The sequence below is a fragment of the Marmota marmota genome, unplaced genomic scaffold (assembly GCF_001458135.2).
Source record: "Marmota marmota marmota unplaced genomic scaffold, marMar, whole genome shotgun sequence".
NCBI classification, from domain to species: domain Eukaryota; kingdom Metazoa; phylum Chordata; class Mammalia; order Rodentia; family Sciuridae; genus Marmota; species Marmota marmota.
Genome location: NW_025999982.1, coordinates 26,479,482 through 26,495,445, shown reverse-complemented (window position 1 = coordinate 26,495,445; position 15,964 = coordinate 26,479,482). Strand labels below are relative to the sequence as shown.

The window sequence follows — 15,964 nt, the reverse complement described above, 5'->3', positions numbered from 1 at the left end:
TTTAACTGTACTCTTTAGAATCTTAGAGTCTTTGAAGTTATTTATATTTTTCTTCAGAGGTGTAAGTAGATTACTAAAAATATGGTTTCCCTGCCCCCAACCCAATGCTTTTTTTTGGGGGGGGGGGTCTGAAGTGTCAGCATTAAATTATAGAATTATAGCTATTGCTTTAAATTATAGATGTCAATAGAGTATATATTTTAGGGTGCAATTAGATTTGGATGAGCATTAGCTTCCATGTGCTTTATATTTCAAGTATAACTGGCATATTAAATCATACAGGTGCCCTACAAACAAATCAGGGATAATTATGCATGTTACAAAAAGATCCAAAACACATCTCACTTAAAATTTTGTAGTGGGCTAGGCATGTGGCTCAAGCGGTAGCGCGCTCACCTGGCATGCACAGGGCGCTGGGTTTGATCCTCAGCACCACATAAAATAAAATAATCATGTTGTGTCCACTGAAAACTACAAAACAAATATTTTAAAAAATTCTCTCTTAAAAAAAAAATTGTAGTCATACAATGACTAGTAAGTCAATGTAACAAAATTTGATGGTATATAAGTTTTCAGTAACATATCAAGTAAGTGGGTTATAACTGCAATTTTTCTTTGGCAGTTCTACATATAATCTCTTCAAAACTACACAATTTACCTCAGCTTATAATCTAAGACGTAAAAATAATTGTCCCCCCCAATCTAATGCCTGACACAGGTAGCTATGTCTAGACATTATTGGCTGATTAAGAGAAGAATAATGTCTAAAGATTTAAAGCTTTAAAGAAATTCTTTTACTGCTGAATTTTAAATCACACACACAAAATAGGTGAGAAATTCTTTTATCATATTTAGAATCAAAATATCCCTTAAAATATTTACATTTTACAGTAAAAAGGATAGCAAAACACAAGATCATGTACAAGCTTAAGTATTCAAGTTTCTGAAGAGCTGAAAAGGAAAATAATAGCCTACAACAAAGCTGTAGTATGTAATAATAAATGCCTTCAATGAGATTAAAGCAATGAAAGTACTCCTTGGACTTCTGATTCTCAGTCAAAAACTGCTCCATTAAATGATTAGTACAATCTGATTATGAACTTGCTTGGCTTTTTGTTGTTCCTCTACAGTTTCTTTAAAAACAGTGCAATTTAAAACAAAGTTACAGAGCACACATTACTCTCAAATTAGTCATTATATAAAGGACATTCACTAGAGGCAGTAAATATATTCCATAGTTAACCATATTTACCAATTAAGGAATAAAAACTAAAATTTCTAAGCCTTTATTGCATATTAATAAAACAAATCTTTGAATATACAGCAATGTAAAACTTTAAAAATATTAAATTCCTATAACTAGGGTCAGTTTGTATGAAGAAAGGGATGATGAGTACTGGCACAGAACACTCTGTACCAACACACAGAACTTATTATTCTGCAAACCACCAATAGTAAAAATTTTAAAGATGGCACAATCCTAGCAGGCAATCTTATAAAGATACAACATTTAACAGTTATTTAAATGTAATCTTGAAGCAGCCTGCAAATTTTACCTTTTGCTTTTAGCTCTGTCATTGTGGTCCCTATCTTTGTGGTACCTATCCCTGTCTTTTTCCCCTTCTCTATGTTTACTTTTCTCTCGTTCTTTGTCCTTTTCATGGTCTTCACTTTTAGGTTTGTCCGGTTTCTTATCTACATTCCTATTATCTCTGCTTGCTTTTCCATCTGCTCCTCGATCACCATGTGATAACCGTGCCCTCTCTTTATCTTTGTGCCCTTCCTCCCTGCTTTTCCTGTCTCTGTCCTTGTCCTGGCTTCTGTCTCTGCGTCTGTACCTTTCAGATTCTTGTTCCCATTCCTTTTCATGTCTCTCTCTTTTCAAGTGATGTGAATCACTATAAAATCTCTGGCGGTCCCCTTTACCCCTATTAAATGGCCTATCCAGTTGCTGGTCTTGCCTGCCCCAAGGGTCACTATGACGCCTTTCTGGTCTCCGAATGTCTTTAACCTGGTAAAAATTTTGCGGGCCTATATATCTTGATGCTTGTGAAAGGGGACCCATCATACGTTGTGGCTGTCCTGGGAGATGAACAACTGGTGGCCAGGGAACCATGGGATTTTGAGTGAAGCCAAAGCCTGGAGGAGGAAGTAACGGAGGTGGTAAATGTGGCGGAAATCCAAACATGCTTTGTGGAGGAAAATTAGGAGGCCCTGGAAATGGAAATCCAGGAGGGCTAGACTTCAGATGCTGAAGGTTTGGCTGCTGTGGCCTCATGGGTGAAAAGTTTGCACTTGTTCTGGGGCTGGTGCTTCTAGAGGTAAAGCTGATGCTTTTAGAAGGAAATTCAGATTGGCATGTATTTCCAACTTCAAAATGAGAAGTTGTTGCAGCAGATCCTCTTCTAAATGGGTGTACAGTTTCAATATTTTGTGTTAAAATATCCTCCTGTACGGGTTTTGCTTGTTCTGCTTGGGAAGAAGGTACGTTTTCTACTGATGATGAGTCCTGTGCAACCTTTGAATTATCATTCTGCTGAACACATGAGATTTTCTCTACAGAAGACAATTTTTCCTCCACATTGATTTGTTCTGCTAAGTGTTCCTTGTTGTGTGACACACCAGGTAAGGTGTTTTTTTCTCCATTCCGGCAACTATCTCCGTCTTTGCTTTCTGAAGCAGTTATCTGCTGACTCCGTCCTGCTGCTTGCCTAGGATCCCTTTTCAGATTGATAAACTGGGGGGATCTTGTTGTATTAGCAACAGGTGTTTCACTGCAACTCACATTACCTTCTACATTTCCTTTCCCTACATTAGACCTGCACGGAGAACTATTAGAAGTCTGATTATCTTGCAAATTATTCTCCTGATCTTGGAGCAACTGTCTTTTTAATGTTCTTTCTTTATTCTCCACAGTTTCCTCTTGTTTTGACTGAATTGATAAATTTGTTAAGAATGCTTCTGTAGAAACATCTGGTGGTTTACCTCGGAGACTAAGACTTGTCAAAGGCCCTGGAGAAACAGAAGAGGATCCCACTAATGATGCTTCTTCTCCCCCGACTAGTGAATTACTTGTAGATTCTGAAAGATTATCTAGTTTAACTTTTACTTCCTTGACTTCTCCATCAGTTACTTCCATTTTATCTGCTTTCTCTGCTTTTGGGTTGGTTTGCTCATTTATAAAGGGAATTTCTTTAAGAGTATTTTGTTCTATCACTGACTGAGCCTGCTCATAAACTTGACCAGTGGTGCCCAAAAGGCTCTGAAGAATATCATCCACAGGAAGAGGTTTATTTGCTAATTCAAGAGTAGAAGGTTGATTTTCCCAGCCAATTAACACCCCAGGAAGGAATCTTAATGGTTTGGGTGGCTCTTGTTTGCTGACTTCCATTAAAGGTTCAATTGCTGTTGGAAGGTCTTCCTGAAGAATCTGCTGAGGCTTATTTCTTTGCTTGTGTAATACAGTTGTAAAGGAATTAAAAAAGTCATTTTCCTCCTCTGGTGCTTCTTCTGTGGAAGTTTCTATTTTACTTTTTTTGTCAGGTGGCAAGGCTATAGGTACATTTTCAGGAGCTTCAGCTATATGACTCGTTCCGGCACTAACACTATGCTGCCTCTTCAGCTTCTGACGAATAATTAAGCCCAACAATAGATTAGGTCTATGCAGTTCAAGCCCTATATAAAATAAAAAACACCAACAGTTATTTTTAATCATTATAAAAAGGGTAAATTCTGCATCATAAAATTTATTACAAAATATTTAAAGGATGCTTAGCCCTGTCAAGTCATCTCTAGAGGGCTAGATCCCAAGAAGGCAAACAGTCATTCTTTCACTCTGGTCCTAATTCTCACTTTACACTAATTTTACTCTGTTATTAATACATGTACTTACCAGGTCCATCGAAAGGCACAAGAGGATGTGGAATTTTATCTGCAGCACCCAAAGGAATAAGGTACATATCTTTAACCTGCTTCATGTTGTTAGCGGCTACTCCATAGCGCTTTCTGCTACTGAAGTACGCAAACAGCAAAGTATAAGAAATTTGATCTTCTTCAGTTACTGGTGTAAAGCGAACCACACAAATTTCCTATTCAAGAAAGTAACAAATAGTTGCTTTAAATAACCTAAAACTAGCTTGGTTTTAAATACTATTTCTCAATTAGTAGTAATACAGTGAATTTTATGATGATTATCTTGCCAACTTAAATACAAATGAGAAGACTAAAAGGAAGCAACTCTTAAGATCTCTGCTGATCCACTGACGAGCATGCTTTATCTGCTGGCATTCCACTAGAAATTGAGTGCCAACACCTTGGATCAATTTGTTCAATGTGACACATTTGTTAGTAGCACAGATGACACTGAAATTCAAGTCTTTGATATCTATACAACACCCTGACTTCCAATGCTATAACCTCCGGAGAGCTGCCTATATTTTTGGTACACTGTGAATTAATAGTATACAACACCACCGCCCCACCATGTATTTACACAGTAGTTTCCCCTTATCTGTTGGTTTATATTCCACTATTCCCAGTGGATTCCTGGAACTGCAGATATTATTCAATCCCACAAATGCTGTAATATTTTGCTGTAATATTTTCCTATAGGTACATATGTATGGTAAAGTTGATAAATTACTTATAGTGAGAGATTAACAATAATAATAAAATAGAACAATCTTATTACAATATATCAGTATCAATGCTCTTCTGCTTTGTGACCACAAGAACTAGCCAGTGGATAATGTACACGGCATGGATCCTGGATACACTGGACAAAGGAATGTCTAATATCTTAGGTTAGAAAGAGTAGGATGGAGCAAGATTTCATCATGCTACTCAGAAGGATGTACAATTTAAAATTTATAAATTATTTCTGGAATTTTCCATTTAATATTTTTGAACCATAGTTGGCTGCAGGTAACTAAAAACTCAAAAAAAAAAAAAAAAAAAAAAAAAAAAAGCTGCCACATAAAAGAGGACTAACATATATCCCAAATACACAAACCTACTGATACTCCAGTTTACAGGAACTGAATTAAGGAACACAAAGGGACTATGTGAAAAGACTTCAAATGCACACAGACCTTAAATTTTGTAAAGTCATTTGGGTAAGTCGTAAACTTTGCTGTTTGCCTCTGGTCCTTGGCTTTGTTTCAAATAGAAAAGACACTCATAATTTGGTATTAAATAGATGTTTCTCCATAAAGGCATATAGTCAAAATGGAGAGAGCAAGATCTGCTGCAAAGCCTAAAACTGATTCCAAGCCCTAGGGGAAACAAGTGAATGAGATGAACTCTGGTTCTACTTTTTATATAATGTCTATCATCTAAACTGACTGACTTTAGATTAGAAATCACCATACATATATGGTTGTACATCCCTAATCTGATAATGCAAAATCTGAAACACCTCAAAACCTGAAATTTTTGAGTGCCAACATGTAAACCTGATCTCACATGACAGGATACAAACCAAAGGTACCCTAAACATACTATACATAATTACTTTCAGGCTAGGTGTATAAGGTGGTATAAGAACATAAATGTCTATTATGTACATGCAAATATTCTCAAATCCAAAAATCTAAAATCTCAGACACTTCTGGTCTCAAACATTTCAGATTAAGAATACTTAAGCTGTATTAATAACAACCATCATAATGTTGTTGCCTCAACACTGAAGGGCAGTAATGAAGTATAGGGCAGTAATACATGGGTAGATTCAAGAGTAATTCTCAAAATGTTCAAGAGTGATACTCCCTGTTTTTATTATCATGAGAAAGTGGCAGCAAAAAATGCAGTAATATTTTTTATACTGTCTCCAAGCTTAATTACATTCTAACACTGTATCAAGTTAACGTCTAATATCTGTATTGGAAAAAATTACTCTTTTCAGTTTAAGACTACGCATTTTGGATCACTTCAAATAAAAACTGAAAATTTCCAGAAAAGGCAAAAAATTAATGTTTACTTACTCAAGATTTATTCATCAAATGCCTCTAATATGCTAGATATTATGAGATCACTTAGAGGGAAAAACAACTTCTATGATTAAATTATTCCTGTGTAGTACTTATTCTGAGTTACCAAAAAAAAAAAAAAAAGATATAAAATATATAAAGGAAAAAGAAAAGTATTATCACAATAAATGCTACTAATTATTTGCTAGTATGTATTCTCCTTCTTTCTCCCTATCACTAACAAGGCCTTAACTTTCAGCTGGGCACATGACTATCCAAAAGAAATTCCTTTCCCAGCTTCCCCTGCAACTATGTATGTGACTAAGTTCTAACCAGTGGAAATTAAGGGAAATAAAGTGACAAACACAATTTCTGGGTCTTTCTTTTACACAAGTCAATAAACAGTTCTCATTTGATACTGATGAGTCAGCTTTTACTATGTCCGACTAATGAAGGAAACACTTTTGGAAACAAAAAAAAGGACAAGAAGGAAGAAAACTGGTTTCTAAATGGTCCTATAAAGTCAGAGCCACCTAACCACTTTGAACGACTGGCCTAACAGAAGATGGGGGGGAGGGGGAACCTGTCTGTCTTGTTTAAACCAACATATTTTAGAATTTCTTTATTGCAAAAGCTTAGCTATCCCCTAACTAAAACAAACATCTATAATTGAAGCAAGGCAGAATTCCAGATGAATTTCAATACTTATTGTAAAACATTTCTTTGGAAATGCTGACAGAGGCCACAGAGAAAGCATACCAAAAAGCAGAAAATAAAAGGGAATGCTGGGCTGTTTTGAGCCTTATCAAACAGCCTTAGTTAGTTTTGATGAGGTATATTATGAACATTTGGAATTTGTACTGGCTTTCTTTCCCAGGAGACCATACATACTTGCATAAGAACTCTGAGTAGTTTATTTTGCAAATATTTTCCCACACTGATATTGTGAAAAAAGTATTCTCACCTTGGTTCCTGATGCTTTTATTTTTTCCACATAATCCCAAACTGTCTGAGGTGATATCCTGCCACCTACTTGAATACTATCTGGGAGATCCTATAGTAAAAAAATGTAAATGATCAATTTTCATTATACTATTCATAATTCACACAAACTTAGCTTTAAGACCAATCTGAAATGCTAACAATAATAAGTAAATAGGGCTGGGACTAAAATAGCTCAGTGATGTACACACATACTACACAAAGTTCAACTTCCCCACAAAGTAAATACAAATGAATCAGAAAACACAATACAATATAGAAAACAATTAGGTTTTATTTCAAATGTCAACTCCAAAGAAATGACACCTAAAATAACAACTATTAGGAGTCTTAGTGCCAGGCGAGGTAGTACACACCTATAAATCCTAGCAACTCAGGAGGCTGAGGCAGGAAGATCACAAGTTTGAGGTCAACCTTGGTAACTTAGTGAGATCCTAAGTAACTCAGAGACAGATCCTGGTCGCAAAAATGAAAAAATTAGGACAGGGGTTGTGGCTCAGTGGTAGAGTGCTTGCCTAGCAAATGTGAGGCACTGGGTTTGATCCTCGGCACCACATAAAAATAAATAAATAAAGTTTAAAAACGAGAATTCAAAAATAAATAAATAAATAGATGCTGGCAAAAATTAAGAAGGGCTGGAGATGTAGATCCACTGTAAAGTGTCCCTCGGTTCAATCCCCAATGCTCCCTGCCCGCCAAAAAGGCAAACACACCACATTACAATCCAGGAAGAGTACAAGACATTTCAAAATATTCAGAGAGATGAGAGATGGTTCCCAATTGCCACCCCCCCTTTTTTCTTTTTGGTGGTAGTAGGCCAAGATATTCCTTAATCATTACCAGTTGAATTTCAGGTTATCAAATTTAATTATAAAATATATTTTTTCAAAAAAGAATAATATTGTAATAAAGCAGAGCATTTTTAACGAAAGCATAATATTCTACAAATAAACAATTATACATAAATCAATAAAAATATTAATAATAATAATAAAGAAATATTTATAACTTTCTTTATTCTATTCCTATCTCTTCCATGAAGTTTAATGAAAATCACAAATGTATAATTAATTGATATTAAATTCACTTAAGTTTATATTGTTTTAAATATTTTGGGGAGGATTTTAGTTTAGTTCCAATCAAACTAAAAATAATTGGAAAGCAGCAGTAGAGTACTGGACAGCAACCACTTAGCGAGGAACCTAATTTTGTATAAAATCAAAGGAGTTTTGATTTAGGACCTAATTCTCCATTCAAAAGATTTATCTTCACCATGACCTAATCAAAGAGTAAATTTCTCAACAGACTTCCCCCCCCCAAAAAAAAACCAATATCACTGGCCCATTTAATTTTTCTCCTTAAATAATTTCATATTTCTAAAATATCTTGTATCATGCAAATTTTATGTAAATATTTCTTTACAACCTAAACACAAAACTGTCAAACAAACTGATCAACATTAGCTAGACAATATTACATTAAATTAAACTAATTTCAGCCTAACCAAAAGATAATTAAAGTTTATGTTAGCCTTAGAAAGAAAAGACATGTGATTTAGGCTTTTTGAAATACTGTAAGAATCTGTTTATGCTCACCGGATTGAGAAAGAATGAAAAGAATAATGTCAGATAGGAACATAACAGTAAAATATAATCTCAAATATAGTACATGTGTACTGATTTGTTTTCCTTTTGCACCCAAATATATTACCTTTAAAATAGTTTTAAAATGTCATACTTTGTCATTAATAATGATTTTATGATGCTACTGTTGTTTATTTTCTATAAACACTATGTAATAGTTTCTTCCTATTCCCCCAGGTATAAAATCAACAAAGGTATCATTGTTGCAAGTATGGTCACTAGTCTCATGGGACTGTCAATTAATTGTAAAGCATCAATTTCCAGTCTACATCATACTCACAGAAATAAGTAGGTAAGATCTATAATCATGAATCTGGAAAAATATAAGTAGTGGGAGAATCAGAAGACATACTTAACAATAAGAAATCTTCCTGATGGACTAACACTGAAGGCCATAAGCCATGCCAATAACTTATGTAAGTCTATATTTAAAGACAAACTTGGATATCCATACAGACACATTCTTTGATTTTTAATTCTCTGATATATTGAAGTACATCTCAAAAAGAATAAAGGACATGTGGGTCCAAAACTTTCATAGTATAGGATTCTACAATGCTATAAATCCATTTGTGAATTCATAATTCCATTACTTGAACTATTGAATAATTATTATTAATAAATATTTTTTATTATTAGATGTTGGAAACACGCATGCCACTCAAGCACAGAACGACAGAAAAGTTCACAGTACCTCTGTCAAGTATTCAGGGGAGCCAGACACTGGGTAGGCTTTGGTAACAAATTTTGCCACAGAAGGCATGTTGATAAAACCTTTCCAGATAAAGTTCAATCGAGCCAGGAAGGTAGACTCAACTTCAACAGTTCCAGGCATCTCTGGACTAAAAATGATATTAAGAAGTCAGCAGCCTAGATCCATGAACAAATCCATTTTTTACTTTGTCATCAGTTACTGCTATTTTAGTAGGTTAAGAAGGCCAAAATATATAAAGGCTATCAAAAATTTTACATTTTCACTCTGCGAAATTACATTCATATTTACTGTCATGTTTCACACAGTCATCCATTTGGCTGGTTTAGGCAGACAGGCCAGGCCCAATGAAGTCAGAACAATTTTCCTTTAATAATTTATCTCCTGCCTCTTGGGAACAGCATCATTAGAGTTGTTAAGCATTTCCCTGCATACTCAACTATCTCATTCTAACCACTCAAAATAAATTTAACTTTCAAAGTTTTATTCTTTTATCTCAGTTTACAGTACAATAAGGTATAATTACTTTCTCAAAAGAAAGGTTCTCAAGAAATATGTCACTTTTCTGTTTCTGAAGATTTTCAAGCATAATTTAGCAAAAAATCTATTGATTATTAAAGAAATTATAACAGAAAACTACCGTGGAGCAGGAGAGAATGTTGATTTTGGAGACTCTTGTTTCTCCTCTTCAAAGAATTCAGAAGCTAAAATATTGGAAGTTGAAGACAATGCATCTGCTATACTTTCTGCTTCATTGTCTGAATGTTTCCGAGCAACTCCAACAACAACTTTCACTTTTTTTGGAGAGAGATCATCTACAGGTGGTGCCATTCGACCTAATGCCAGAAGGTACCAAAGATAACAAAACAAACCATTGTTATTAACTGCAATTGATTTGCATTTACTTTCTATAATTTATTTAGTTTCTCTGATTCCATTATTGAATAATCATACATTTCCTGGAGTAATACCTAAATTATTATCATTTCATTATATTATAATATAATAGATTATGTTACACCTGTATTTAAGAATCAACAAGAAATTTTACCAGTGTTATCCCCACTTGCCAACCCTAAGGAAACTAGCTGATATGAAATGCAATTCACAGCATACTGTGGAGGATCTACCAGTACTATATTTAATTTCACTTTTGAATCATTTTACCATTACTTCCTAAATGTAAAATATATCATGAGTAAAATGGAACAGAGAATATAATTCTTCTCTTACTCTTATGAAAAATTAGGAAAAGAATGTTAAGCAACTTAGACATGCTAAAATGAAAATATTATAACAAGAACCCTGAATAGTTTTCTTGGTCCCCTGATAATTTTTTACCTAAGTATATCAAAATCCAACAGTACTGGGAAGTAACATACAGACCTGTACATATCTATCCTACTTGGTGCCATATATAGCATTGGTTCAGACTATACATGCACAATTCAGCACTACTTAAGTTACTAAAACATGAAAACCATCAGTAAAGTTTAGAAGATGACATTGATTTTAGATTATAGTATCAAGAAGGAAAAAGAAATCACTGTAAAGCTTTCTGAAAAATAGGTCAAGTCTAGCAATATTTGACAAATATTCTTCTGTGCTATTGTTAAATTTATACATCTCTGTGCATTCCTGTGTGTATATGTATTCTGTTTTTGGAACTAAAGTTTCATAAAATCATACCATTATAAACATCATCCATAGTGATATTCTCTAATCTATTTTTGTTTGTTTTGAAATGCTGGACACTACTTATTAAACCAATTTCACTGCTACTATTAAATGTGAAGCTTGAAAAAACGGTTATAAGACACTTGAAAATGTGATCTCTTGATCTTCAATCAAATCATATGCTTCTCTCCTCTTCTTGAATTCAATGCAGGTTCATGTCATTTCCACTAATGTTCTTGCCCTCCTCTCTGTAGGAACACCTCAACCTTCACATCTTGGCTTCAACATCAATTCTTCAGCCAACCATTCTAGACAACCCAGTGCAGGCTATGTTTTCTTGCCAAATAAACTTTCAACATTTGTTATTTCTGTAACCTAAATAATCATCTGCCTTTACTACTCGACATCAGACTTTTTCATCACTACACTTTCTGTTTCTCAGCAAAGTACCTGACAAAAAGTGCTAGATAAATGCTTACTGAATGAAAAATCGAGATAAGAATACAAGAGAAAAGGTAATTCCTGAACAAAAGATACATAATAACTAACGAAGCAGAACAAATACTGAGAATATCTGCTTTCAGGACTTACTACAAATTTAAAATAATCAAGACAGTATGGTATTGGCAAAAGAATAAGCAAAGAGATAAATGTAACAACACAGAGCCCAGAAATAGACTTACACAAATGGTGATGCGTATGTGATTTTTGACAAAGGAACAGACAATACAGTCTTTTCCATAAAAGGTGCTGGAACAACTAGACATGCACATGCATAAAAAAAGGAAATTTAGATACAAAACTTTCACCCTTCACAAAAATTAACTCAAACTGACCAGAGACCTAAATGTAAACACCAGTCTATAAAACTCATGGAAGATAACACAGAAGAGAAGCCAGATGGCCTTGGGTATGGCAATAGCTTTTTAGAGAAAATAACAACGGTAAGTACTATGAAAAAAAGAATTGATGAACTGAACTCCATTAAAGTTAACTTCTGCTTTGCAAAAGACAATGTCAAGAGAATGAGAATACAAGCACAGACTGGGAAAAAATATTTGCAAAATTTACATTTCATGAAGACTGACATCCAAAATATACAAATATTAAAACTCAAAAATAAGAAAACAATCATATTAACAAGTACAAAAGATTTAAACAGAGACCTCACCAAAGAAAATATAAAAAAAATGCTCAACATCATATGTCACTAGGGAATTGTAAATTAAGACAATAAGATACCAAAAAGCAACTATTAGAATGATCAAATTCAAAACAATGTCAACACCAAAAGCTGGTGAGGATTGTGAAGCAGTAGAAAATCTCTTACTGCTAGTTTAACATAAAATATGTAGTAAGTCATTTTGGAAGACAATATAAAGTTTTTTACAAAAACATACATACTATACATTCAAACAATTATGATCCTTCATACTTACCCAAGGAGACAAAAACTTTCATCTACACAAAACTTTCACATAAATGTTTACAGCATTTTTACTTGTAAGGGCCAACCAAGATGACCTTTACTAAGGGAAAGGATAAACTGTGGTACATCCAGATGATGAAGTATTATTCAGTACTAAAAAGAAATGAGCTATCAAGCAATGAAAAGACATGGAAAGAACCTTAAATACATGAAATAAGTTAAAAAAAGCCAATCTGAAAATGCTACATACTCTATGATTTCAACTATATGATAGTCTCAAAGAGACAAAACTATGAAAGAAGTAAAAAGAAAAGTGGTTACCAGGGTTTGATGAGGGTGGTGGCAGGAAGGGTAAAGAGTACAGAGAATTTTTAGGAAAGTAAAAATACTATTATATGATACTATGATTGGATTCATGTCATTCTACATTTGTCCAAACCCACAGAATGTACCACCAAGAATGAACCCTAATGTAAAGATGGACTTTAGTTAATTACAATGTGACAATATAGGTTCATCAATTATAACAACTGCACCTCTTTGGTGGAGGGTACAAAAAATGGGAGACAACATGCATATGTAGAATAAGGTAGTCTTAATTTTGCTGATATCCTAAAATTGCTCTAAAAATCATCTTTAATAAAAAGTAATTTCTGATTTATTTTGTTATATATAATAAAACCTGAATGGTATCTTACTCCTTCACCTTAGCAAATTAGAGTATCATCACAAGTGCCCACAATTTCTGATGTTCATTCTAATTGTTAAATTCTTATCATTTAACCTGGGTAAGGGTTCAGTTCAGAGCCCATATAATACAATTAAATATCAATCTATACCTCAAGCCCTAAAAACCATGCTACTGTTCAGAATGGGTGGGTGCTGTACCAAGAACTGACAAACTAAAACCAAATATGCTACTGTTCAGAATGGGTGGGTGCTGTACCAAGAACTGACAAACTAAAACCTACTTAAATTACAAATATTAATACATAAGTATTCCCTTTTAACAATGAATACAACATTTTAGGAAGAAAAATTTCAATTACCTATGCAAATTTTGCAGTTAAGATCAAAAAGATGCTGTCTGTGTTGACTAGTGGTATCTTTAGACATGGAATCAAGCTCTTCTTTTTGTTTTTCAGATCCCTCTGGCTTCTCCAATGACTTAGTGGCTGTAGTTTCCTAGTATAAGTGAGAATAAAAATTAGTTTTATCCAGCAAAATATGACCTCAATTACAAAACACTATTTATATTTCCGTTGATATTTTTCCAGAATAAAATTATTATAGTTTTTTTTTTTTTACTATTTCTTTTGAAAACAATAGCTATTAGGTAAAATAAAGCCAAAGCTGAAAATTCCTCACTCTTCAAAGCTTTTATTAAGATTTGAAATTTTTTCCTCATTTGAAATCTGAAAATAAAAAAGGTGTACCATCTCTCACATAGTCTTAAGAATCTCCTGATTTCTAAGCCTATAAAAAAATTACTACAAAGTACCCCAATAATCTACATCATAACAAGTTTTTTAAAAGGTGCCTATAATGCAAATAACCTGTATGCTAACAGAAATAATACTCCAAACAATCTCAAAAATCATTAAATCAATAAGTATTTTAAAGTAGACAGTTTCAAATTTTTTCTTTCTACTTTATGAACATTAAGCAAATATATCTTTTCTGAATCTCATTTTTTTATAAGTTTTAAAACATACATCTATTATCTTTACCTGAATCTCCATGACTGCTTCTTGTTCTTTCATTGGGGCATCACTCTCAATTTCTATTTCACCTTTATGAGTTATTTTTGTGATTGGTCGTCTTTCAACTTCTCTCTGCTCTTTCTCAATCATTTCTATAGTCTAACAGGAAATATATTACAGGAAAGATTTAATTTAAAAATATGTATTTCCAAATGTATGCTTTAAATAATAATAAAAGCTTACCTAAAAATCAACAATTCATTATACATGATTTTTATTTTTTTTAATCTTTAAGTAATCCTCTCATACAAAATACATATACTGAGAGCTTATATATGCCAGAGATTGTTTTAAGTGTTGAAGTTATAAGAATTAGACTATAACCCAGCCATGAGAATTTCACATGTATCTTATAAAAGGATGCCACTTGGGCAATATAATTTGCACATCAGTGAAACATTATTTATATTTGAAATCTGTTTCCTGACTTTGTACTTTCTGGCAGCTACCACAGGGAAATAAGAACTATCTTACCCCTAGATTCCTAATTTGATGTTCTAACTTTCCTAACAATGGCAGTTTATGCAAAGATCAAAAATAACTCAGCAGTCCACTATTAGTTGTCTCCTGACTGAGCCTACTTAATAACAATGATAATTCACAGTTGAACAAGCTTAGCAACAAAACCTAAAAACATAGCATATACTGCAAAAATTAGTAAAAGGTAGCTGGGAAATGAATGGAGTAAAGGAAGGTAAAGATGGGTCTGCTCATTTTTATTGCCTTTGTTAAGGGCAAATCATCCGTTATAGGAAGAAATCAGATATGGGGCCTAAGGAAAAAAATAAGTTCATTTTCAATGCAGATGATACTTGCAGCCAGTTTCAAAGCATGAGAAAGGCCAGGCAAAGTGGCACATACTTAAAATGCCAGGGAATCAGGAGGCTAAGAAAGAAGGATAGCAAAACTTAGATCAGTTTCTGCAACTTACTGAGACCCTGTCTCAAAATTTTAAAAAATAAAATAGAAAGGGGCTGGGGTCACAGCTCAGTGGTAAAACCCCCAGTACCAGGGGAAAAACAGAGAGAAAACTTAAAAAGAAAATTCTACAGGATAGGCATATGCATATTTGTGATATGGAGGCAAAGAAGAAGAGGTAAGATGTTAGGTAATACAGTCCAATATCTCATTGTAACAATAGCTCTAAGTCATATACTCACTTACTCTTTAAAGGTACTTCAAGTTCACAATTCTCAACTGAAAACTATTGGCACCCATTAACTTTCACAATTTTTTCAGTTCTAAAAATGCAGTATGGAGTACACACTATATGTTTTAATAATACTCCAGTTAAATCTGAGATATTACCATAAAATTAAACACACAGTATTTCTGTGAATGTGAACACTTACACATGGCAACTCAGGTTTTATCAATAAATTAGATCCATATTTTTTAAAAAAACTTATTTTTTCAGAGTTTTTAAAATTTAAACTTCAAATAATAAAGAACTGTAAACTAGCACAAAATTTTTATTTGGACTTATTTCATTTGGCTCTATAGACTACCAATATTCATAATACCTTCAAACTATGTTTATGAAAAATACATATGTGATTAAGGAAAAAATTACCTATTTTCCCATTCTTCTGATTGCGAAAATACAACAATAAATCACAAAGCAATTCTATAGCCTAAAATCAGAGGAAATGAAAAAACCCTGCAGAGATCAAGAAAAACAGAAGAATTTTGAGAAACAGAGGAAGCATGCATCAGCAGTCCCAGATAATTGAGAGACAGGAGGTAAGCCCAGGAGTTCAGGCCAGTCTGGG

At 33.5% G+C, this 15,964-nt stretch overlaps 1 protein-coding gene across 6 annotated transcripts in view; it reads right to left on the bottom strand.

Annotated features, from left to right (window-relative positions):
• Nucleotides 1-826: 826 nt before the first annotated feature.
• Nucleotides 827-15,964, bottom strand: part of Phf3 (PHD finger protein 3) — an 87,647-nt gene continuing 72,509 nt past the window's right edge. For all 6 annotated transcript variants that reach the window (XM_015487892.2, XM_015487893.2, XM_048805608.1 and 3 more), the window contains 7 exons: nucleotides 14,160-14,291; nucleotides 13,479-13,614; nucleotides 9,964-10,159; nucleotides 9,306-9,453; nucleotides 6,931-7,020; nucleotides 3,893-4,088; nucleotides 827-3,675 (listed from right to left, as the gene is read on the bottom strand). In XM_015487892.2, the coding sequence (XP_015343378.1) occupies nucleotides 1,553-3,675; nucleotides 3,893-4,088; nucleotides 6,931-7,020; nucleotides 9,306-9,453; nucleotides 9,964-10,159; nucleotides 13,479-13,614; nucleotides 14,160-14,291 (3,021 nt within the window). In that variant the 3' untranslated portion in view covers nucleotides 827-1,552. The remainder of the gene's footprint in view (nucleotides 3,676-3,892; nucleotides 4,089-6,930; nucleotides 7,021-9,305; nucleotides 9,454-9,963; nucleotides 10,160-13,478; nucleotides 13,615-14,159; nucleotides 14,292-15,964) is intronic.